Raw genomic sequence first — 25,507 nt, 5'->3', positions numbered from 1 at the left:
AGTGTTCCTAGCTCCTTCTTCCTCTGTAAGACAGAAGACAGTGTCCTCTGCTCAGCAGGAGAAAGCTGGGATGGAGATGGGCTCCAGGATGGCGATAAACATCTGGAAGTTGCCTGGGAAAAGTTGTGCTATGTAGCATGGAGGACTTTGATGAGAACCAATGGTGTATTCAGTGACAGTGGCAATGAGGGAATGCTGTCAGAGTGGAATTATAAAATCCCAGTTTACAATTTTCAGCTGGACCTTTACTCTCAAATTCCAGAGAGTTGGCCTTACCAGACCTTACTTGCTGGATCAAAGCAAGGTCCAGGCTATGTCCGAGGCCTGAGTGAATAGTGTAAGTCTCAAAAGGGGGTGTTACTGAACAACGGCTGTCAGAGGTAGGAGAAAAATGGGCATTATTTACTTATCAACTTATTTTTAATTTTTGACCTCTCCTATCTAATTGCCTACTGATCATCTCTGGGGTATACTTCTGGACCATTCTCTCCTAAATAAATATATCTTCCCCAGCCCCCGTAATTTACTGTTCTTCCTCCTTTAAAAAAAAAAAAAAAAAAAATCTAGACAGCAACATTATCATTAACCCAGGCAGCTAATCTAAAAAAATAAGAAAGAAAAGTCATCTTTACCACACCTTTTTGTTCTCCGCTGAGCATCTGAAAGCTCTCAATGTGTTCTCCTCCTCTCTCCAATCAAGGACAGGAATAAAGAACCTCCTCTAAAGTCACACAGACCTGGGTTTGAATCCTCCCTCAATCATATCTACCTTGAATAAATCTGGGCATATGAATAAGCTAAACTTTATTTTCTCCTTCTGTAAAATGGTTGTATGACTAGTACAAATCATCTACAATTATGAGATTTAAGTGAATTCATACCTGTAAAGAAAATCTTAGTATGGTATCTGTCACACAGTAGTTACCATAAAAGATTTGAAGACCATTAATCTTGGAATTCTCTTCCTCTTCTGATTTCACGCTGCCTGCAAAGTTTCTCACCGTATTTCTTAATTTTTATATTTATCATGGACAAATTTCTTGAATGTTTGTGAATGCTATATTGCAAATAGTCAAATTTTGATTATTTGATTTTATAAATCAAGATGTTAATACTTTTTGACTTATCTATCAAGTGATTTTAATTGTATGTGCTTTTCTATACACTTTGAATCATGGTCTTTAGACGATAAACACATACAGATTAGCTTTTAGTCATTTGTAAAGTTTTTATTAACAACTCTCAATAATCAGTCTTTTTTCTTTCTTTCTTTTTTTTTTTTTTTTTTTTTTTTTTTTTTTTTTTTTTTTTTTTTTTTTTTAGAGATGGGGATCTTCCTATTTTGCCCAGGCTGGTCTCAAACTCTTGGGCTTAAATGATCCTCCTGCCTCAGCCTCCCAAAGTGCTGGGATTACAGGCAAGAGTCACCTCATCCAACCAATAATTAATCTAATATGTAAATAAAATGAAGTCACCAATAAATTTTTAAATGCACCTTCATTTTTTAAAAGACATCATTAAAACCCAGCAAAACATCCTTACTAATATGTTGTTAATTGGTCATAGTCACACTCAAAATAGCTTACAATATGTTATAAAATTTTTTAGAATGGAACTATATAGTAACTAGGTTTTCAACATGGAGGAAAACAAACTGCTAGGGCAGTTGCTGGCCCCTGGATTTTCATGGCCTCTCCCACTCCACCTGTCAAACCAACATTCACATTCTCTGCTTACTAATCCCTTCTTAAAGCTAAATTCAACTCCCCCTTATCCAGGGCAAAGGTTCAGAGGGAGAGGGAAAATAAGGACATTAACCCTGACTATTAAACTGCAACATTATTCTACTGTCTACTATCTGCTACCCCATCACTCTCAGCACCTCTTCCTCTTCCTAGTTCTCTCTCCCAGTCTTCTCCAACCATTACTATTGACCCTGAACACTTACATGAACACATATGTCTTCAGGACTGGGGAAACATTCCATTGTGATGGCAGCTGGTAAATGGAAGCATGGCCTATATGGTCATTTGCCAAAAATTGTTTAGTAATTTACCAAAAATACTAACTTTCTTTCATAAAGAAAGTCAACATCAGAGCTAGGCTAGGATTAAGATTTGTTAAAATTTAATCATAGATACCTGGTGGTAAAGTCTCACTTTTAATTAAGGTTCTTTGCAAGGCATCTATTAGGGATAGTCACAGGAAAAGAGTAAGCAATAAATGGCCATGTCTTTTTTCCTCCCCAAATCTCCATATTCAAACCAGATGTATGTGCACCTCACACCACAAATGGACCAGATATCCATTACAGAAGCCGGAAACTTATTTCATGCTGTATGTTCCAGAAAATCCCTCATTTACATGACAACTAATTAGAAAGAGTAATAAATATATAAAGGTTTCCCAAATTTATCCCCTTAAAGAACATATATGGGTCCTAACACACCGGGTGGGTCCAACAACAACAAAAAGAGGTTAAGGGACAAAGACTACTCTGTGACGAAATCTAGTTTAGAAAGAGACTCCCCCATTCAAAATATTGGCTTGACCAACCACACCTTTTCTCATATTATACAGAACCTCAAAATATATGGGAACACATCTTTCCACATTAGCTCCTGATTCAGGTGTATCCCCTAACAGGGAAGTGGAATTATGGCTCAGCCGCAAAGCCCTGGCCCTCATCTTCCCAGCGGCCTAAATCAATCCCCAGTCCAGGACAAGATGCTTCGAGAGATGCATAATTATTTCAGGCCACTAGGGTAAGCCCTATTCCTGGCAACTCTGCCGGCAGTGCCATGGATGAGGGCTTCTAACTCTCTTTGGTGATTTGGTTCCGCATAAACTGAGATTTTTCTTTCAGTTTTTCAGCCAGATAAGCAGGAAAAGTCGGCTCTCATCCTTAGAGAGAGGCAATCAAGGTCAATTGGAGTTCCTTTTCTGTGCAGTTTAGTCTACTTTTTCCCAGGCTGTCTTCCTGACACCTGTCCTTATATCTATATCTGATTATCAAATACTTAGTGAGAGAACCTTTGGCAGCTTCTGATGCTCACATAGTCATCCAAAGGCCTCTCAGTCTAAGAAATAACAGAAATACACTTCGAATCAGTTTCCTTGAGAGGCCAACCTGAGACCCTAGGCTGTGAACGCAGGAGAAGTGTCTCCCATGGGTATTTTGAGGGTGAAGTGAAGAATAATGCTTTTTCTCACCAGAGACAATGCTGATTCAACTTGCCTATTACCAAATCTCTAATTTTTGGTTTGGCACTGAAGCCATAACATACTCAGTTATTACCTAACATAGAAAGAAAAGCAAATCTTGTCATTCCCATTAGGAAGATGGTGAAATCGAGGTCTAAAAGTTTAGAAGAGTTGTCTAAAGTGAATTCGACAAAGCAGTGTTGTAGCTAGAAAGTAGATCAGCTGACATCTGTCCCTGGTTTTGTAGGTCACAGTTTCTTTGCAAGTTTAGAGCAGTGTTTTACTTACCATATTCCTCCTTGCAAACTTCTGTTTACTTTCTCAAACAGTGGATACCACTGGAGAGGTGTGCATTCCAGACACTTATACAATATACACAGACCAAGCCGTCTACTTGTTGGGCACACAGCTCCAAACTCAAGAATCTCTAAGGTTGTTAAGAAGCATAAACGAGACAGGAGAGGGACCAGGCTCTAACGTAAAAGGAATATCCTGTACCGCTTCAAAGGCCGATTAAAAAATCCTCTTCACCACTATTAATAAAAAACTAACCAATATATTCTGTGCTTTTTCAAACTGTACTGCTCACCCTCAGTGTCTTCATTAAATAAATGCAAACACGTGTGCTTTGAAACGGGTAGGTGTAAAAGAACACTCTGCACAATTATATCTAGGCTGCCGCAGATTTACATCACATGCATACATATATCTAGGAGATATCAATTCACGATGACAGCTGAGCATGACAAATGCAACAGTACACAAGTTGGAACGCTGAAAACAATGCAACTACAAACCCCATGCAGACAAACACGCACACAATGAGTTTTCCCTCAACACACACGTGGCCGCACTCACAGGAGCTTAACCACATTGAAAAACCCCAAACACAAACACCGGAGGCTCCAGCGCCCGCGAGCAGCCCCCACACAGGCAGCCGCGCCTTCATCTCCAGGCAGGGATTCTCGTGCGTCCCCGTGTACACTCGCCCTCCCACCGGCATCCCACTGAGAGAACACATGAGCGCCAGCCGGTCCCCGCGCGCGCCCGCCCGCCCGCCGGGGAAGCGGCGGCTCCCGGGGCTGGGGGCAGGGCCCGGTGGGGCGGGAGCGCCGCGGGGCCGGGCCTCGGCGCCCGGGGAGGGGACGAGGGGCGGGCGCGGGGCGGCGCCCGGCTCACGTGGGCGGGCGGGAGCAGCTGAAGGTCCGCTCGGGAGCCTGGGCTGTCCTCTCGCGCGCGGCGCTGGCCGGGGCGGCGGCGGCGAAGGAGGAGGAGGAGGAGGAAGGCGGCGGTGGCGGCGGCAAAAGAGGAGGGAGGACGGGGGCGGCGTCGGACTGGAGCCGAACGGCGGCGCGAGCTGCCCAGGGCGCTGTCGTGAGCTCGCCCGCCGGGCCCCCACCCCCGAGCTACACCCTGCCGTGCCCAGCACTGCCCGCGTCCGTGCCCCTGCGGGGAGCGCGCCGGGGCTGCCCCCCGAATGACGGGCGGAAGGTTCGACTTCGACGATGGCGGCACCTACTGCGGCGGCTGGGAGGAGGGCAAGGCGCACGGGCATGGCATCTGCACGGGGCCCAAAGGCCAGGGCGAGTACTCGGGCTCCTGGTCGCACGGCTTCGAGGTGGTCGGAGGCTACACCTGGCCCAGCGGCAATACCTACCAGGGCTACTGGGCGCAGGGCAAGCGGCACGGGCTGGGGGTGGAGACGAAGGGCAAGTGGATGTACCGGGGGGAGTGGTCACATGGTTTCAAGGGGCGCTACGGGGTCCGGCAGAGCCTGTGCACCCCCGCTCGCTACGAGGGTACCTGGAGTAACGGGCTGCAAGACGGGTACGGCGTGGAGACCTACGGGGACGGAGGTGAGCGGCGTGGCGGGCGGCTCGGCTCCTCCGCGAGCTGGTGCGGTGGGCTCTGCCCTCGCTGTGGGGAAGTGGGGAGGACGCCGGGCGCACGTGTCCGGAAACCCGCCAAAACACCTGGGGGCGCCTCCCGCCCGCGCCCGCCCTTCCCAGAGGCGGCGCTGGGGCCGGACTGGGGCGCCAGGGCTGGATCTGACCCCGTTCTTGGAGCGGACCAGCGGACCGTGTGTCCACACTCAGGGGAGCTAGGCGTGAATGTACCTGGCCGGCGCCAGCGCTGCGCTGCCACCGGGAGGGAGCGCCGCCCGGGAGGGTTGGACTGGAGAGAGGACGCTGTCACTTGAGCCCGTCACATTACGTTCCTGATCCCTCCCTCTCCCGGCTGGGTTTGAAATCGCCACTCCTGTGGAGTTAGAGTGAACACCCTGAGCGGGTGAGACTGGAGGTCCGTGCTGACCGCTCCCCGGATTGGTTTCACGTGGAATCGTATTTCGCTTCTGGTCCTCTAGTAGCCTAAAGATAGAAGCCAGAACCCCGTAACTAGGATGTTGGGGAATTGTACCTTATTTGGGGGTGCATTTGGAAACGTCCGAGTTATGGGAGCGGAAAGGCCACCTGATGCAGGTGGAGTTCAGAGTGTGTGAGTTCATAGTTTTCATTCCATTCCTTAAAATATTGGTCTTAAAAGAGTAGCAGTCTTTGCTGACCTGGAGATCTTGGACAAATTACTAGCAAGATATTTTAGAAATGGGCAATGAAGTCTACATTGAAAAAAATACAATTGGCAGGTGTGTTCCTATAGCTGCTAAGTTAGCAGCTACTTTACTCCTGAGAATGGCAATACTGAAACAAATTTGCATTATGTATGACCTAAGCAGTATGCCTGGCTGTGAACAAAGATCACCTTCTTTTAAGATTTAACAATATTTGCCAAAGGGATTGTGTATATACCAGGACAGAAGTTCCTCTTTTATTAGGAAAAGTATACATTACTGAAACAGGTGTCAAAACCTGATGAATCTCCTTGTGTAATACGCTGAGAAAGATATTCATGAATAGCTTATGCTTTAGCAAAGTGCATTTCCCGATAAACATAATCATATTTAGTTGAAAAGGGTTGTAGGAGGCGACATCACTTTTTGGAATTAAGCAGCTCAGAGTTGGAGGATATTAAAGGGATGTAATTAAAAGTTTCTCCAGCCCACTGCAACCCCATTTATACCATTGCTTATATAAAAGCTTACACAATTTGTACACTTCAGTTAGTCAGAACACTTGGGCCGTGTTTCAAATGCAAAATGGCAGAATGGTAGAACTTGCTAAAAAGGACATCTTTTCATCCTACAGTATAAATTAAGTGTATGGTTCTCATGGATTAAAAGAAAAAAACGTTCTCTAATACTTTTCTGTGGGGCTGAGTACCGAGTTTCACAGTAGTTAATTAGGACCCTTAAATGTTCTGAATGGGCATAAAGTACCTGGTTGACAGCGCTATAAATATATTAGTTTGTGACTGGATTTTGTTGGAGGCCCCAGCTCTACTGTACAACTAAATTCCATGCTCAAAAGTAGAAGGCAAAATTTATTTTTTTAAATGTGTGCATTGTTTTATAATCTTTTAAGAAGGCCAGGGATGGTTCTCTTCAGTTTTGGAAAGTTGAAAATAGTCTCCTTTTAAAGATGCTATTCATTAAACACACTCTCTTGGTTTAGAGTATTCATTATACCTAGTAATCAAAATATATATAGCACAGTAGAGGTTGTCTGTGTACATGTTGTAGAAGCCCAAATAAGTCTCCAGAATGATTTTATGAATAATCTGCCTTCAGTTTTAAAATAAACTTAAAAAAAAAAAAAACTTAAAACTTGGCATCATGCTAGGTGGTACTGTGGTTTTCTTCTTCTACCAAAAAAAATCTAATACGTTACAGTTAGGAAGAAAAACCTTAAAAATCACGGCTGAATGTCTACTCTGTGCTAATGGATTTTCTGCTGTCTCATATGTAACTTTATTTCATTAGAAAGTCCTCAATCATAAAAGGGGAGTCTGAAGCAAGTGTATTGCTATAACTTATTTCATACAAAGGTTTTGGCCAAAATAGGAATATCACTAAAAAATTAGCTTGTTTTCTGCTGTTCTCACTAAGGAGTTAGCTTGTTTTTGTCTCCACTCTCCCCATCGCCACATGTCCATCCGCGTACACCCTGTATCAGATTCAGGGAAAATCTGATTCCGTGTTTTTTTGTGGTGACATTAAACTGGAGGAGGAAGGAAGCAGTAATTTCATGTGAGAAGTATCACTGATTTTATTAGTGATTTGTGTATGATATGTTGCTGAAATAGAAATCCCCTGAATATCAACAATACGTTAGTCTCATACTCATGAAATCCAAATCTAGGTGCCCAGAATTTTTTGTGCTAATTCTGATCTGTACTTTGTTTTTTCACTTGCCGTAAAACTATTGAAAATTTCTGGGAAAACATAATGTTTTGTTAACTAGATGCATACTTGCACATACCCATTCGGAGCATATAAACTGAAGTTTGGCATAGTGCAGTGCAGATTTGACTGAAACTCCTAAACTGGATGCCTTCCACTACAAGATTGTGTAGTTAAAACGACTAAATCTTAAAAATTAGCTCCCAAATGAACACAGTTTAAAACTGGTAAAAGTAATTTTTATACTTGTGAAATATGCATCTACATTTTAGGAATCAAGAGGAACTAATTAGAACTTTATTTGAGCAGCAGGGAGAAGTTGGAACCCACCTGCTTCATAAAGAAATAGGCCCTTTTTTTTTTCTAGGTTCATTGACTAAACTAAACCTATTTTAAATTTCAGATGAACTGCTAACAGTTTGACTGTAAATTGGTTTCTAGCAATTCGGTGGAGGAATTCTTTCATATACTGTGATTTAACAAAATGGGAGAGGAATGTGGCCAATGCTCTTGTCCCCCCTTCCCTGTTTGACAGTTAAGCAGAGACTTAAACCTTCTAATTATTGCTGTTGCCTTAAACAGCTTGGATTTTCAAGCCATACTTTTTTGGAAATTCTAAATACTGTACTAGTCATATTTTTGAAGATAACAGTTTAAGGAAACTAGCTGTTAATTTTCCATCAGTGTTAAACATTTACCAAGATGGTATGGTTGTATTTTAAAAGTGTAGATACTTATTGATATCAAACAACATCTCTGCAAATTGTTCTAGCAAAATTAACTTGTCACTCTAGACAAAAGTTAGGAGGATATGATTACAGCTTTCTTTTAACCAACAAAATATTAAAAATAAGGTGGTTTATTTTAGTATGTTCAAGCCAGATTGTGAAACTTTCATCCTAGAATTTAAATTTTACCCGTCTAGGCAAAGGAAAAGTCAAAGTCAAAATTTCCTAAGAATTCCATTCCCATTCCTGTTGAGATGGCGGTATTTGGAGATGGCCAATATTCAATAGGAATCTTCTTAGCCTGAAATGTTTTACATGACTACCTTATCCTCTTGGGTTAATCTTTCGGAGAAAACTATGGGCCACCCACCTCCTCAGAAGTTCATAGATGTCAGGTTAAGACTTCACATCTACCCAGAATATGACAGAGTACCAGACCCACTTAGTATTTCATTGTGTATCTACTATTGCCTATGTCACCTATGTCAGAATGAACAAAAAGAGAAGGTAGTCTTGAAATTGGTCAAAACTGTTGACTTGGGAGTCGTTATGGTTTTAACTTTTAAGTGCAATGAAATAACCAGCCATTGTTAACACAGTTATATAAAACCACTAGCATTTTTGCTCAGTGTTTTAAAAATGAATATGTGCCATGCAATGGAAATCTGTACATGGCAATATAAAATGCAAAGTGACTGCAAGGTAGATCTATATAATCAGAAATGGAAAGAGGTCAAGACAGACTAATCATTATTTGTTTTCTATGACATTGTGAATTGTTATGAATAACACAGAAGTAATTACATTTAAAATTTTCCAGATAGCTTCTTTTGAGGGATACTGTAAATTAAAATTTACCCTTAATTAAAGGAAATGGCCTTGATTTTGAAAAGAAACTTCTAAATTCCCTAATTTAACATTCATTTCCTCCTAAGATTATTTTAAAACCTGTACCAGGTTAATTTTTAATGTCTTTGCTTATTTATTTAGTAGCAAAATATTCACTACAAATGCTTTAGATGACAGATTATCCTGAAAAAGCATAATATTTGTTGTCAGAGTGATCTGGTATCAACATTGTAATAGTGTCAAATATACCTTTTCTCTGAGATGAAGTCCAAAATGGTAACAGTAAAAGATTTCATCTGGCCTTACATCAGTTTCTCCAAGGGTAAAGGGTATATCTTTTAGCCACCATAGCTTTTTAATGTCAACATAGTCATCAAACACCCTCTGTCCACAAACACAGACCACAGGACACATGAGAATTTTGGGTTCTGGTATGAAGTAATTCTGCCCTCAGGGTGCTTCTAGTCTGTGGTGTGATTTACAATGCAGTGGCAGCTAGGAAAATCCATACAGGATGCAGAGATTTGGCAAATGACATGGCACAAAGCTTTGACTTTTTCCCTTAGAAGCACAAAAATGTTAAATTGCTCATTTTTTTTCATAATAGTTCACTGTATTCATAATATATATTGTGGTTGTCAATTCACTCTTAGCTCAAAAAGGTTCACCCAAATTCAAATGATAATCCTGAATATTCAACAGTTTTCTCTACACTAAAAAAAGAGATGCTGAATGTAGCAGAAAATTTAAGACGTTCATTTGATGACTGTGTCCCAAGTATTCAGATTTAAGCCTCTGTGCTTTTTGGAATGTTATACTGACATAGACCTAAAAGTCATTTTTTAGAGTTTTCCAGCTAAATTAGTAATATTAGAATAAAATGTACAAATAGAATTCATTTCATATTCTCCTGTTTGCTTGTCTTCTTCCTAAGAGGAAATTTTGATGCATTAATTTCAGAGGAGAATGTTGTTTTCCAGTGTTCACTTTTTGTATTAGAAAGTACTGGTTTTTCTCTGAAATACTTGCATAAATTTTTTAATGAAAAGCAAAAATTATCTGACTACTGGAAAATTCTGTGCAATGACATTAAAACCTTACCCCCAAAATTACAGGGCGGGGATTCACAAGTGGATGCAAAGTATCCTCCAGGGTTGACTTGGAAATGGTCAGATTTGACCTTGGGCAGGCCTGCGCCAGTGTGCGCTGGATGGAGCAGGTGATTGCGCAGCTTCTGCCGCCGACTCACGGTGCTTTCTTGCGGTCTCTCCAAGGTACCTACCAGGGCCAGTGGGCCGGAGGTATGCGGCATGGCTACGGAGTGCGCCAGAGCGTGCCCTATGGCATGGCCACGGTGATACGCTCGCCGCTGCGCACCTCCCTGGCCTCGCTGCGCAGCGAGCAGAGCAACGGCAGCGTGCTCCACGACGCCGCGGCCGCCGCTGACAGCCCGGCTGGTACCCGCGGTGGTTTCGTGCTCAACTTCCACGCAGACGCTGAGCTAGCGGGCAAGAAGAAGGGCGGCCTTTTCCGGAGGGGCTCACTTCTCGGAAGCATGAAACTTCGCAAGTCCGAATCAAAGTCTTCCATCTCGAGCAAGCGCAGCTCTGTCCGCAGCGACGCGGCCATGAGCAGAATTAGTTCCAGCGATGCCAACTCCACGATCAGCTTCGGCGATGTAGATTGTGATTTTTGCCCGGTGGAAGACCACGTGGACGCCACCACCACGGAAACCTACATGGGCGAGTGGAAGAACGACAAGCGCAACGGCTTCGGCGTTAGCGAGCGCTCCAATGGCATGAAGTATGAAGGGGAGTGGGCAAATAACAAGAGGCATGGATATGGCTGTACCGTGTTTCCTGACGGCTCCAAAGAAGAGGGAAAATACAAAAATAATATTCTGGTCCGTGGGATAAGGAAGCAGCTTATACCAATAAGACATACAAAAACTAGGGAGAAGGTGGACAGAGCAATTGAAGGCGCCCAAAGGGCAGCTGCCATGGCGAGAACCAAAGTGGAAATAGCAAATTCAAGGTAAGTAAATGCAGGGTGGTTGGTTTTGTCGGGTTGGTCAGAACAATGGAGTATCAAATACTATGTTTGTCTGCCGGTGACATTGCTAAATGCGTTCTACAACTGCTAAAAAAAATCAAAGGTGGAAAATGATTACACTCAGTAGGGTCAAAGTCAGAAATGTACCTGCACTGTTGTGAAACTTCCCATCGTCAAAAAATGTTGAAGGCACTTTGAGCTCCCCTTCCCGTTCTAAATTACTTCCCTCATATTAAATAGCGTGAGGGAGTTAACTGAGACCTTGTGCTCATCATCCTGAGCCCAGGAAGTTGCTGTTTTTTTTGTTTTTTTGGTTTTTTTTCCTTGTTTTAAGAAGGACCTCTGAAATGCTGCCATAGAAAGCATTGTGTTTTGTGTGCCAAAAGAAAATAGCAATCCACGTAGAAACATACTTAGTATAGATGTGTATCTTTATTCAGATATTTACATTGGAGGTATGCACACTAAGCCTAGCTTATACAATTCAGATTCTGTTTATGAAGTCTTATAGGTAAAATTGGTTTTGAGACAGCCACCAAAATCTACATATGGCAAAAGCGGAAAATAACATGAGAAAATCTGGCATGCATTGTTTAAAACAACAGCTATATGGGAAAGGCAAAGAGACCTATGAGAATCGCCACATTCTATGCAGAAGAGATTAGGTCACTGGTGTATTAAAAGGAAAGGGGTGGAGAGAACCTACAACCTGACATGGACAGATGGGACTCTCAATGTGCCAAGGCTGGAAGAAAGAAGAGCAGTAGAGAAGGGCTGGAGTGAGTAGGAGAAAACCGGTGAATAATAGATTGACAAGTGGGGTGTATGTGTGGGCACAGAAGGACTATGTGCTTGAAGTTTTACCATTAATAGCTGGTTTCAGGGATCCAGCAAGAGGGATGGAGAAATCTATGGGGAATAAAGTTCTATTAGGGAAGGATATTATAGGTGAGACAAAAAGAAAAAGGTGTGGTTATAAATGGAAAATTTTATTTTTAGTCTTATTTAAGTGGGTACTGACTAGCCACAGCTTTTTAAGACTTGAAGCATAAATTTAGCATAGAATGTTAAAAATCCTGTTTCTGCTTCAATAACACTCTTCCACAGAAGTAAACGCCCTTTTGAAACCACAAAATGTTAGCATGTCTTCAAGTTTTTGTTATTGGCATTGAATTAATGAATCTCCCTTTTTTTTTTTTTTTTTGGTGGAGCCATAATGAAATTTCCACTGTTCGAACTTTTTAATGTACAAAAAAAAAAAAAAAAATGGTGACATCATATAGTTCAACTTAGTACTTCTAGAGTTCTTTTTTTAAAATGCCCCTACTTGAAAAATAAGTAGGGCTACTAAATAAGGTTGCATTTTTTGCATTACTTTTAGATATAATATTATATATTATGTTAAAAGGCTTCAATGTTTTCATCTTTATCCAAAACTAATTTCATTTCAAAGCTAGTATTTTTTGTTGATCAGCACAAACTTTCGTGAAGGGTCTGTCTCTCTCCTGTCTTCTCTACTAGGCATCTTTTACTTCAGATCACAGTTTTGGATCTACTTTGCTTTTCAGTTTGCTTATGGATCAGATACTCAGCACATCTAATCTTGCTGGCTTACTTTTAGACCTAGTGATATACATGTTGTTAGGCCCTAACCTCTAATTTTAAATGCACACTTGGATTCTTCCATGTTGTTTTCTTGTTACAACTTAATGATATGCTAAAGGCAGATCAGTCTTGGCAGGTGAAAAATGAACCTGTGCAGAACACTTTAACAAACAACTTGTGATTAATTTCCATTGAAGGAGTTCATATAACCCAAAGCGACTAGCAATGCAGAGATGATCTCTGATTATGCTAGTATCATAAAACTCTCACCTAAGTCCTAGCCATGTTCTCTCTGTTGAAAGTCTTTTGGGGGTAGTAGTATTTCATTTGGGAATACTGTATTATGTGGTTATAACCAAGAGATCTTTAGTTTAAGACCTTACACTTTTAGCCAGTTAGTTACTTCATAAAGATTTCACTTTGCTATGTTTAAAATGCTTAATTCATTATGCAAATGAAAGAGGCCAGTCACAGAAAAACAAATACTGCATGGTCTCACTTAATCAAATACTGCAGTGACCTGATTTTATCTAAAATGGTCAAACTCGTAGAAACGTAGAGTGAAGTGGTGGTTGCCAGGGATTGTAGGGTGGGGAAAATGGAGGGCTGCTGTTCAACTGATACAAAGTTTCAGTTACTCAAGATGAATAAGTTGTAAAGATCTGCACTACAACATTGTGCCTATACTTAACAATACTGTATTTTGCATTTAAGACTTTGCCAAGGCCAGGTGCTATGGTACATGCCTATAATACTAGCACTTTGGGATGCTGAGGCAGAAGGATCTCTCAAGCCCAGGAGTTCAAGACCAATGTCTGCAACATAGTGAGACCCCCCCCCCTACAAAAAATAAGAAAATTACCGGGACATGGTGGTGCACACCTGTAGTCCTAGCTATTCGGGAGACTGAGGTGAGAGGATGACTTGAGGCCCAGAGGTCGAGACTGCAGTGAGCTGTGATTGCGCCACTGCACTCCAGCCTGAGTGTCACAGCAAGACCCTGTCTCAAAAAAAAAAAAAAAAAAAAAAAGAATTTGTTAAGAAGGTAGGTCTCATGTTAAGTGTTCTTACCACAATAAATAAAATACTGTTCGGATGACACAATCAACAGCTTAAAAATATTCAATTAACCTTCTATATTTTACTTACCTTCATTGTTTTAGTCACTTTCCCAGATACCTTACTATTATACAATGAATACTTCCAATTCGAGCTTTGTAACTTGTTTTTGGAGAAAGCAGTTAAAGGAATGACATTTCCCTTATAATAGCTCTGATTTTAGAGTCCTACAGTCTTTTAAAACCCTTAAAAATAAGAAAAGATTCTTTCAAGATTTGCTGCCTGGGGGATAGGACTTTTAGCTACGTTATTGTCATTAACCATGGCTCTTTCTAATGCCAGAATATCTACACAGTATCTGTACAGAACATCTATATGACTCCTCTGTGGTTGCTGTTACCAATGTTTTTGTTTTTAAAACTACTGAAAATGTAAGGACATAAGATGACACTCTTCCCACCTAGCCCAGTGCAGACAGAAGAAAAACTAGAAACTAAGTCTCTTGGCAGCTGCTGCTATTGAAGTCACAGTTCATCATTAGCAACAAAAGGAGATGATCAATGAATAGTTATCGACTATTCAGTTTGTCCACCCAGTTGGTGTAAATCACTATTCTCGGCAACATAGTGAGACCACATCTCTACAAAAAATAAGAAAATTAGCCGGGTGTGGTGGTGTACGCCTATAGTCCCGGCTACTCAGGAGACTGAGGTGGAAGGATGGCTTAGTAGAGAAGACTGAAGGCCCCCAGTTTCAGATGTGGAAAGGCCAAGAGAGAGCATCTCGTCCAAGCCCCTCACATTCAGAGGCAGGGACTGAGGCTGTCCCCAAGATCCCAACACTCCCTGTAATGTTTTCATTTCATTTATGTTATTTCTTATGCTTTAGGGACTTTTATTTATTATTTAAGTCCCAGGGAAATGGACACACCCTTGTACCATCATCCTATTTTATCTTGAAGCAAAGGTTCAAGTTGACTCTAAGGGAAAACAATTATATTCTCCAATAATGTCTCCAGGAGACACAGAACCTACCATCTTTGGCCCGAAGATTCCTGAAAGCATGGTGGATCTGTGGACCTTTGCTTTGTTTCTCTGAAGAGGGAGTTGTGTTACTCCGCAGTAAACACATACAGGAGGCTTGTTTCAGAAGGCTTATTATGGGCCCCTGTATAATTCCGACAGATCAAGGACTATGCGGATGACATAACAGTAGATAGTAGATATCACATAGTTGATATAGAGTATTTAATAGATTCCAGTGGGTTAACACTTAGAGTCAAGACCATAAGAGATACTTATAACTTACTGACTCCTGGGACTTATTTTTAGTCCTCTGCTCTGCTCCAAAAGGCACTGTGTTTATAAGATTTACAAAATTTTATTTCCCTTTTGTCATAGTACTGAGGGTACAAATCATCATCTGGGATTGAGAGTGTCAACATTTTTTTTTTTTAAGAAATGTTCAAAAGGTGGAAGAGCAACTCTAAATATCTCAAGAAATGAGTATACCTAGCAGCTACTGAGACCGCTCCATGCCAGTAGCTGACATACCACCTCTAGTTCTGGATCCCAGCTGCTCTGCTCTTAGATGAAGGTGCTACTCTGACAGATAGATGTTAGAACTGGGGAGAGTGGAGCCAGTTCCTAAGCCCAGGCTCCATGGTATTTCCTTTGTGCACCCTTGATGGTAATTTGGCCAACCAGACCCTTTTGAGTAACTGGAGTGCTGTTTTAGAGTCCTAAACTATAACTAGAGCCTTATAACTTAGAATTGGATCCCCCAATATGCGAATTTACTTTCTAGAAACTGTAATAAGCAGAATCTGTTTCGGTAGAGGAGACAGAAGGCCCCCAATTTCAGATCTGGAAAGGGCAAGAGAGAATATCTGGTCCAAGTCCCTCACATTCAGAGGCAGGGACTGAGGCTCTGCCCAAGATCATCCCACCGTCCCTGTTGTTTGCGCTCTATTTCTTAGGCATTCAGTTTTCATTCCCTTAGCTTTTGCCTCCTTAATTCCTTCAGCTGTTCCTGTCATTTTAACTGTATTTCTCGTTTCAACTCTATTTCTCATTTCGCCAATTTTTACACCATCGACCCATCTCCAATAATTCCTTAAATGAGATGTTCGAAGATGTCACTACTCCTTGAGAAAAATACTTTAAGAAAGAATGTTAAGGTAAGACATTTGGTTGAGAAAGCAAATAAGAAGTGACCCTTAGAGAACTCCACATCTGTGGAAATGAACAGATCACTTAGGAAGAGGTGTGGACAGAAGCAGAGCTTGGTGTGATCTGAATATTAGAAGAAATAATTATCTTGCAAGAAGATAGAAGATGTAGGAGGAGTGGGAGAGAGCTGGCCTCAAGCAATTGAGAACCACAAGCCTTTGCTTGTACTGGCTTTGTTATATTAGACAGATAAGAAGAAATACTGTAAAGTGAGGAGGTTAGCAAGTTAATAGGTAACTGCTCCATTTTGCAAAATTTGACTAACTCTGACCAGCCTCACTTAAGCTAGTGAAGCTCATTGGTACTCAGCTGAGCAGGCTCCCCGTACTACCCGAAAGTGTCAGTGATGAGGATAGGTGGCCAGTCACATGGGACTCTGCTGCTCCTTTTGCCAACCTCTCCCTGACCATTACTGGCACTTCAGGTGATGATCGGGGCTACCTAGACATGTAATCTTAGGAGGGAGTCTCTTTTGCTCCCTGTTCAGCCCAGAACTAAGGTTGGATGCCATGTTTGCCAGTTTTGGACTTAAACATAAAAATGATACATACTTCTCCTGTAGGATTTTTAAAAAACCATTCCCCATATGTTTGCATGAAAAAGGATGTATTGCATTTTCACACAGATCTCCCCTCCTCCCCCATACTCAGAATGGTTCAACCATGCCAGCTTGCTTTCTGTTGGAAAGAAGGTCTCAGCCCCTGTCCCTGCTCCCTCTGGCTGGCTCCTCAAGCTGCTGGGTCCTCACTCTGCTTTTTCCTCAACCCCACTTCCTCTTAGCCCACTTCTAGTCTAAAATCCCCCCATTAGTCCAAACTGATACTTAATTTCACGGTATTTGTTGAATATCTCTCACCCCAACTAGATTGGGAAGGATGGGCTGACTCTGAAGTCAGCTTTGCTCACTTTTGTACACCCAGCAGTGAGCTTAGATCAAAACACGTTAGTAAGTGCTCTAGTAAATATTTAGAGAATGAATGAATTAAATTCTCACGACTTAGGGTATGACCACTGCCAGTGCTCCTAATTTTGTTTTGCTGGGCAAAACCACATTTTAAGGATGGAAACTTAGCTCTCATAATTCATGCTATAGTCTGACAATAGTCAAGGAGTGCAGAAAATGCCAAGTGTGTGCTACAGGTACCCTTTTCCTTAATTAGGTCAACATTGTTACAGGACATAACCAGGGAACAAGAGCATCAGGTTGAGCCCAACTGTTACCTCCATTCTTTATAAGTATTGAGCTGGTCAGTGATACATATGAGAGATTCCATTCCAGATGTGGAAACTCCAGGAAGCTAAGTTGGCTTAGCTTCCATATTTGACAACACCAAAACATGTAATATGCCAGAATGCAGGAGCTTTTTTGTTGTTTGGGGGGGAATTTTTCTTGTTTGGGGGTCATTTTTCTTAGGCCTAAAGAAAATCATTTAATTTAACACAAAAGTTGGCTGGGATAGAACAGTTATTCACAAGATCACTTGACTTGATTCACATTTCACTCATAAGTAATTAAAACCCAAAGTCAACTATGAGTTAGTGCCACATTATGGATCCAAATTAAACTATTACCAATATCAAAAAAAAAAAAAAGCCCATTCTCTGCTAGGTTGTTAAAAAGGGCCAGGTCTTTGAAATTCTTAAATTATCCTCAACAAAGGGATCTTTTGCAAGTCAAAGCTGTTTATAAGCTATCTTTATGTCTGTACTGTAATGATAGTGGTTGTATTATATTTTTAAACAGAAAGTTTAGATCATCTTTTCTATGGATTTTTTTTTTTTTTTTCTGGTGCTCTGGTTAATTTTCAGTAATTATCACAAGTGATTTTTACAGAAAGGGGAAATCCTTCTGATGCCTTCTGAGTCATTTTAATGAATAGATTGTTAAATAGTTAAAGAAATGTTAGAACAAAATCACCTAAAATGGATGGTGGTACTGTTTACTCAGAAGGATACTGGACAGGAAGGGACAGATTTAGGGAGGAAGATAAGTTTGGATTTTTGCCTTCTTGAATTTCAAGATGCTAGCCCAAAAGATAATGGGGGAAGATGTATCTGGAACTCAGAGATTTGAGCTGTGCTTGCAGAGCTTGGAGCCAAACCTGGGAAAGATTCTTATGGGACATGCAGAGAAAGAGGAAATCTATGTATGTAATACTAGACACAGCTCTTTTTAAGAAGTACAAGTAAAGCAGTTCTCACATTAAGTGACTAGGAATTTGTTGCCTATGACAATGCAATTCAGGTATCTGAATTTCTATTCTTGAATTTGTGAAGTTATGCTTTCTAAGGTTTGTGCTCAAGGGACCTAAAAATGTGGCATTTATTGCTAAGGAAAGCATTGGTTATTTTCTTTAGTTCTACTACCTATGTACTTCCATATCTGCACCTTGACTGCCTGTCACTCTTTGCAACTGTTGTAACTGGTGCTTCTAGGAGCAAATTCCAGAAGCTTGGTTGAAACACCCAGACTCTGAGGTTCAGAAAAGTTATGGTGAACAGGGAGCAATTATTACCTTACCCTTCATGGCAGGGTTGTTTTGAGAATTGAATGGAAGAGTGGGTATCATGGGTCTTTGTAAACTATAAACCACACATAGCAGTTGTTATTTAGGAAAATGTTGCAATCCTAGAAGTACCATTTTCACAAGTGAAAGTTGATAGAAGACCAAGAAGCCAAACTGGAATGGAGGTAAAGATGAAGTGAGAAAGAAAACAGTTCTGCAGAGACTTAGTGAAAGCTGGCACTGAAGTCTGGAAGGGAAAACTAAAATTTCAGGATGACAATAAGCCAGGTTTTGGGGACACATATTGACCCTGTTTTAACTGTAGAAGCCTGAGCTTGCTTAAATAGTACAAACTTCAACAGATTCCAGCTCATTTAGCCCTGAAACATGACCCTTTCTCAATAGTACAAATATGAAGAATTAAAGCAGCAGTTTCTTTTTAGTATAGCATCATTTGTAATGAAAACCACCCTACTCCTATGTTTTCTGGAAAGCCCCCCAAAATGGGATTGCATTCCTATTTTATCCTGTATGCTTTGTGTGAGTTTCAGCTTTGACCTGGAGAAACTCTGTTTTTAAGCAAGTGGCAGAGTTCTGCCTGCATGCTGCCATGGCTGGTAGACTTCTCCAAGCAGCAGCTGCCAGGCAGCCGAAGCACCCTGCTCACAACTTTCCATTATGGATTAAGCTGACTCTGCCAATCTCACTTTACTCAAGACACCAAACTGGACGCTTGCAAGACTAGTGCCTTGCAAATCTTTGAGATGCTTTTCTTATTATAGATGAAATATGAACATTGTGTTTAGGAACAGGATCCAACAAATGCCAAAGGTATTTATGTAAGTCATTCAGCTTTAGTACAACAGCCTCTTGAGAATAAAGTCAAATCAGCTTTTAATAATTTCACCTTTCTGTTTTAGTTGCTGTTTCACATTTGTTTGTATAATGTGCTAAATTAAAAATAAGCTGCTTTCACAAAAATTTAATTAATATGTAAGGAATCAAGATTGGCTCCCAAATAGTACAACTCTTTGAAGTCAATCTTCTTAGGACTTCCATGTGGGCCAAAAGAAAGTTATTTAAGCCAAGTAAAATACATTAATTCACTTTCTAGCACTTTTAATACAATAGATTGTCAAAGATTAACAAACAATTTTATTATTTTTTGTTAATTTTTAAACTCAAATATAGTAAAAATTTTGGTGACTTTTACTGTATTGAATCAATAGAATTTTGATCTCAGTTGCTTGATCTAGAAATCCCTATCAATGCCATTTTTTAAATTAGTTTGGGAACTTTTTTGAATTATTATTTCAAGATTTCAAACCTTCCATCCATTAGGGAAGCATTTGAGATACACGTGGGGAACATGTTTTGACGTGTTAAGATAACCCATGGAAGCCAGCAATTTAGGGTTCAAGGGTAAGAATGGAAGAGCCTCAGATGATGGGACCTTACTGCCACCTTGTTTCCTCCACCAGCCCCAGACACTTGTTCCCCAGCCCACTTTCTGCTCAGCCCAAATGTTTGAAAATCAGTTGAACTGTGGACTGATAGATTACTTTGTAAAGACTCAAACACCCTGGAAGGGGTGATAGTAGCCCGGCCCATTTTATAAGGTTCAGTTCTTAAGGGAAATACCAACCTTAATCATTCTTAGTTACATTAATCCATTACATACAATAGAAATGTAAAATTAGGATTAAGACCTAATCCTTTTCAGCATGGAGTCTGGTTAAGACAGATGAAAAAGTAGTTATTACCCATTAGATTATCAGCACCTTGCTTAGGTAATGCGTAGGAAGGGGTTGATCATAGCCTGCGGCTGGAGGCAAGTGTCTGCAGGCTGCATCCAGAGTGAGAACCAAAGGATGTGTCGGTGTTTTCCAGAAGATAGAGGTGGGTGCAAAGGACAGTGGACCATGTGTATTTGGGGTCTGGTAAAATGTGCAATATGGTTGGAAAAGAGTGCTAGGTGTAGGGTGTTGAGAGATGAGCAGGGTCTCTTGAACCTATAAGGGGGAGTTTGGACATTATTCCAAGGGTAGGGGAAGGCTATTGATAGGTGTTAGGCAGAATTACATCATCATCTTTAGAAAGATCACTCTGGCTGCAGGTGGTATAGGGAATGGGGACAGTAAGGGGCAGTGAAACTGGAGACAAATTAAATAGTCACAGGCTGGGCACGGTGGCTCACACCTTTAATCCCAGCACTTTGGGAGGCTGAGGCAGGAGGATCACTTGAGCCCAGGAGTTTGAGGCTCTAGTGAGCTGTGATCATGCCACTGCATTCCAGCCTGGGTGACAGAGCAAGACCCTGTCTCTAAAAATAAAAAAATAGTTATCTGCTAACTAGTAATCTAAGTGATAGCCTATGTGTTGGGCTAAGCCATGGCAGTGAGATGGAAAGAAGCAAATGATTGAATGAGAGCCTCCCAAGCAGATTCACTAGGACCTGTGGCTGGTTGAGTTAAGCATGGTAAGCCTGGAAAAGGAGTCATCAGAGTGGCTCCAAGTTCCTGGCTTAGCCAACTAATGGATGATGGTACTGTTTACTCAGAAGGATACTGGACAGGAAGGGACAGATTTAGGGAGGAAGATAAGTTTGGATTTTTGCCTTCTTGAATTTCAAGATGCTAGCCCAAAAGATAATAGGGGAAGATGTATCTGGAACTCAGAGATTTGAGCTGTGCTTGCAGAGCTTGGAACCAAACCCTGGGAAAGACTCTTATGGGACATGCAGAGAAAGAGGAAATCTATGTATGTAATACTAGACACAGCTCTTTTTAAGAAGTACAAGTAAAGTAGTTCTCACATTAAGTGACTAGGAATTTGTTGCCTTATGACGATGCAATTCAGGTATCAGAATTTCTATTCTTGAATTTGTGAAGTTATGCTTTCTAAGGTTTGTGCTCAAGGGACCTACCTAGTGAGCAAGCTCTGTTGGACTGTTTTCTTTTTTTCTTTTCTTGGCAACCTACTGGAACAAAATATCACTCTCACAAATTATTATACTAAAGAAACATCATTTGGCAAACATTTATTTAGTGCCAGCTCTGTCCAAATATGGCACTAGGCCCTGGGAATACAGAGATGAATAAGAAACAAAACCTGTCATTAAAAGCAAATACCCTGCCAGGTTCACAGTACCTTTGTGCAACTGGCAGGTGCTGTGGGACTGCAGGTTGGAGGGACCTACCGAGAGGCACCCGTGACCCATCCTGGGTAAGCTCGTCATAGACACTGTCCTTGGAGCTCTTCGCACCAGCAGTGCTCCTTGCCTGAATGCCTTCTGCCTTGTCCCCCTCCTTGCCTAAGCCCTGTCAGTCCTTAGCAATTACACTCAAGGTCCATAGCAGGTGTGGACTGCATTAAGAAACAAAATGTCTCTTCCAGTAAGTAATTGTACACCTGATAACAGGAATGCTATCAATAGAGCATACAAAATATGTGTACAAATGTTATAATGCAAAAGGGAAAATTGCTAGTGGTTTCTTTGAAAAGTTTAAAAAATTATTTCTGCGTAGAGTCCATAAGATACAATTTTGGGTGGTAGCAGGATCTTATTAGCAGTATTTGTGTACAGAAACATTAAAGTTAGCAATTTGCAGTAAATGAATGTTTTGGCAGTGTTTCCAGATAGAGAAACAATGTAGATGCTACTAGGTTTCCCCTAAGTGTGTTATGCGCTAGTGCACATTGTCCTCTCCTTGTGGTCTGAGGATAGTAATTTGGGTGATAACTTTTGGCTACATATAAACAGACCCAAAAGGTCTTGAGTGGTTACCTGCTGTGAATTTGATATCTGTCATCTCATCTCATCCCCATGGCAACCCTGTGAGTTGGTAGGAAACTGGCGCATAGAAAATTCACATGGCAAGCACACGACAGCGTCAGAGCCCCAAGCCCTTCCCCTCCACTGGGTTTTGAGAATTGGTACAGGAATTTTTTTTGAACCCATGTACCCTCCTTAGGATCATAAAAGAAGATCTGTCTGGGAACAGCATTATTTAGTCATGGACTTCTTTTGGCCACTGTTTCATTTAACAGACATTGTTCATTCAACAGCCACAAATCTTGTGAGCCAAACAATCATAAAAAGATAAGGTCAGTATAACATGGTAAATTCTAAAAACAAAACAAAACAAAACAAAAAAACGATGACAATGCAAAAGAGGGAAGAACACTGAGAGCATATGGGGTTTACAGGGATGAGGCTGAGCCTGTGCACGTGAAGAATGAGTGGAAGTTAGGGAGCAAACAGTGGCCAGTGTTGCATGCAGGAGGAAGATCCTGAGCAAGGGTGGAGTGGAATGAAAGTGTACAGTGTGAGTTCCTGCAAGCAGTTAGATAGTGGAAGAATGCTTTCTCCAGGAGTGATCCGTCCACCCACTGCAGCAGATCACAAGGGGTGCTGAAAATTCTCCAGTCCTCCACGCAGTACTGAATTAATGTTTCTTTGCATGAGGTCCAGAAACTTGCATTTATTACAGACTTCCCAGGTTATTCTTGGCCACACTAAAATTTGGTAAGTGCACTGGGGGGATATGATAGGAAACTAAATTCCCAAGGTTTGGGAGGTGCATTTTCTACTCTTGGCTTTGGGGAGTCTTCAAAGGCATTTGAGAAGGGAGCCATCTGCCTTTGAATGGATGGTCTGCCTGCTTCATGGAGAAAGAATTTAAGTGGCGCCAGGACTGGAGGAGGTGATAAAAGACCCTGGTTGAGGACAGGGGTAGCAGAACACAAGGGATACAATTAGCAGGACTTGATGGACTGCAGGTAGTGGGTTAGGAACAGAGGCAAGTCTGAGATGTTGTGTGGCTGATACTCTAATACCCCTATTAGGGTTAATGAAGAAGGTTCATTCATTCCCAGTGTATGGGTGATAAATTATTCAACTAGTAAATGTAGTGATTCATTCCCAGTATATGGCTGGTGGGGGAAATAGGGGGGCAGTAAGGCCCCATCATTCATATGAAACAAGTACATAGGAAACAAGTAATCTTTCTCGGTCTCTCTTTCTTATCAATAAAACGGGGGTGAGGAAATGGGAAACTTGACCAGATTGTTACAGAAAACCTGAGTTTGGATCTCTACTCTTTTGTTAATTCCTCTCCTTTCGCCTGTTTTTGAACCTGACTTGACATAACAATACCTGTGTTTCTTACAGAAATTACTCAGTTAGTAAATGTAGTGAGACATCATTGACATTTTACTTTTCCAACTCCAGATTTTTCCTCAACCAGAAGATGGTATAAAAGGGAAAATGTCCTGTGTACTCTTAGGAACAAGATTATAATTGGTTAGGACCCTCTAACCAAAATTAAAACCATTTTGAAGTACCAGTAAACATTCCACACACACAACTTACCAGTTATTCTTGTTTATATCAGAAGTATTATCAATACTTACACACTTAGTACTGTGCTAGATGTGAAGGGAGAAAAAAGCATAGGCCTGACCCCCACCGCCCCACCCAACACACACACAAGCTTAGAGTCAGAGAAAAATGCATGTACATGGGAGGTAGTTAAAAAATAACACGAAGCGATTCAGTCAGTCCCATATTTGTTTATTAGTGCTCTGCCACATTCCATGAAGGTTTCATAGTTTATATAAACATCAAAATGGCTAGTCTTCTAGGAATTACAAAAGAGTAGATTGACTTGTTTATAAAGCAGTTCCAAAGACTTTTTACTTGGCCTATAGCCTAGTGATATTTTGTTTTTGTTTTCGTTTTTTTCATGGTACTGTGTGAATTTGACAGTAAAAGCATTTTGAAAAATTATTCTAACTCTTCGCTAGATCAGAATAGCTTTCAGTCCATTGTTGGAACTATGAAAATGTGATTCTAGAGTAAGTAGTCGCTAATGTTTAATTCCATAGGTGAAAATGAGGGTGAGAACACCACGTTGAAGGGGTTTTCTTTTCTTTTTTTCTTTAAACTTTTCAGTAATGAATCACTTTTGTGGTGTTAAAGTTCAGCTACTAAACTTTATGGTTTAAAAGTTTTCTTTAAATTACAGTTGCTATATTTGTAACAGTTACAGATCTGCCACTGTATTCAGCACCCAATGGTAACATGTTAAAGATATTTGAAGGGAAATAGAAGGCATACACCAACAAAGGGTAAAAACAAAACAAGCCTCAGACAAGCACCCCGCTCCCCATAAACAATGTCTGTGTAAATATGCATATGTGGCTGTGGTTAAAAGAAAAACTTTAGCCAAATTTAACAGAGTTTAATTGAGCAAAGAACAATTCTCACATCAGGCAGCCACCCGAGCCAGAGTGGGTTCAGAGATTCCAGTGCAGCTGCATAGTTGAAGAAGATTTATAGACAGAAAAAGGAAAGTGAGGTACAGAAACAGCCGATTGGCTGCAGCTCGTCATTTGCCTTATTTGAACACGGCTCGAACCGTTGACCCCCTTTGATTGGCCCAAAACTCAGTGATTGACACAAGAGTAAGCTACAGTCTGTATTCAACTCCATTTAGGTTATAGTTCATGATGTACAGAGAAACCTTTAGGCTGAACGTAAAATATGTGAGGAGGCAGCTTTAGGCTAAACTTAACACCCTAAAGAAATGCTGAATAATGAGAAAATGGGAGAAATATTAGAGAGTCGAGGTGAATAAAGAAAGTCTCGGTATGATTAGTGTCTGGTGCCAGGAAGAGTTGGTCTGGAATGACTTTGTAAAGAATTTGGTCCTTCAGCAGCATTTTAAAGGGAAGCCAAGGCAAGATTTGTTCACCGTGGATGGAAATTTTACCAGGTAGGAGAAGACCCCATCTAATGAGGTACAGCCCAAGGAGAAAGAAACCCCCTCAAAGGCAGTAAAGATCACCAGTGTTTATTATTTGTGGGCAGTGTTGTCTTCGTGACTTTTTGTAGCAGGTCTTAATTTTAGCTTCACAGCCTGTTTGATCTTCTCCTCGTATTCTGGGTTGATGTTCCATAATGACTCCCAC

General features: G+C 41.1%; 1 protein-coding gene across 6 annotated transcripts in view; it reads left to right on the top strand.

Annotated features, from left to right (window-relative positions):
• The first annotated feature begins 4,430 nt into the window (after nt 1–4,430).
• Nucleotides 4,431–25,507, top strand: part of JPH1 (junctophilin 1) — an 80,102-nt gene continuing 59,025 nt past the window's right edge. For 4 of the 6 annotated variants that reach the window (XM_008000915.3, XM_008000912.3, XM_008000914.3 and 1 more), the window contains exons 1-2: nt 4,447–5,060; nt 10,353–11,112. In XM_008000915.3, the coding sequence (XP_007999106.1) occupies nt 4,682–5,060; nt 10,353–11,112 (1,139 nt within the window). In that variant the 5' untranslated portion in view covers nt 4,447–4,681. Of the gene's footprint in view, nt 5,061–10,352; nt 11,113–25,507 lie in introns of all 6 variants that reach the window. The other 2 variants (XM_008000911.3, XM_008000910.3) reach the window with 1 other exon arrangement.

Source organism: Chlorocebus sabaeus, chromosome 8 (assembly GCF_047675955.1).
Source record: "Chlorocebus sabaeus isolate Y175 chromosome 8, mChlSab1.0.hap1, whole genome shotgun sequence".
NCBI lineage: Eukaryota > Metazoa > Chordata > Mammalia > Primates > Cercopithecidae > Chlorocebus > Chlorocebus sabaeus.
Note: the sequence above shows the minus strand (reverse complement) of the source record. Positions and strands in the feature narration are given on the sequence as shown.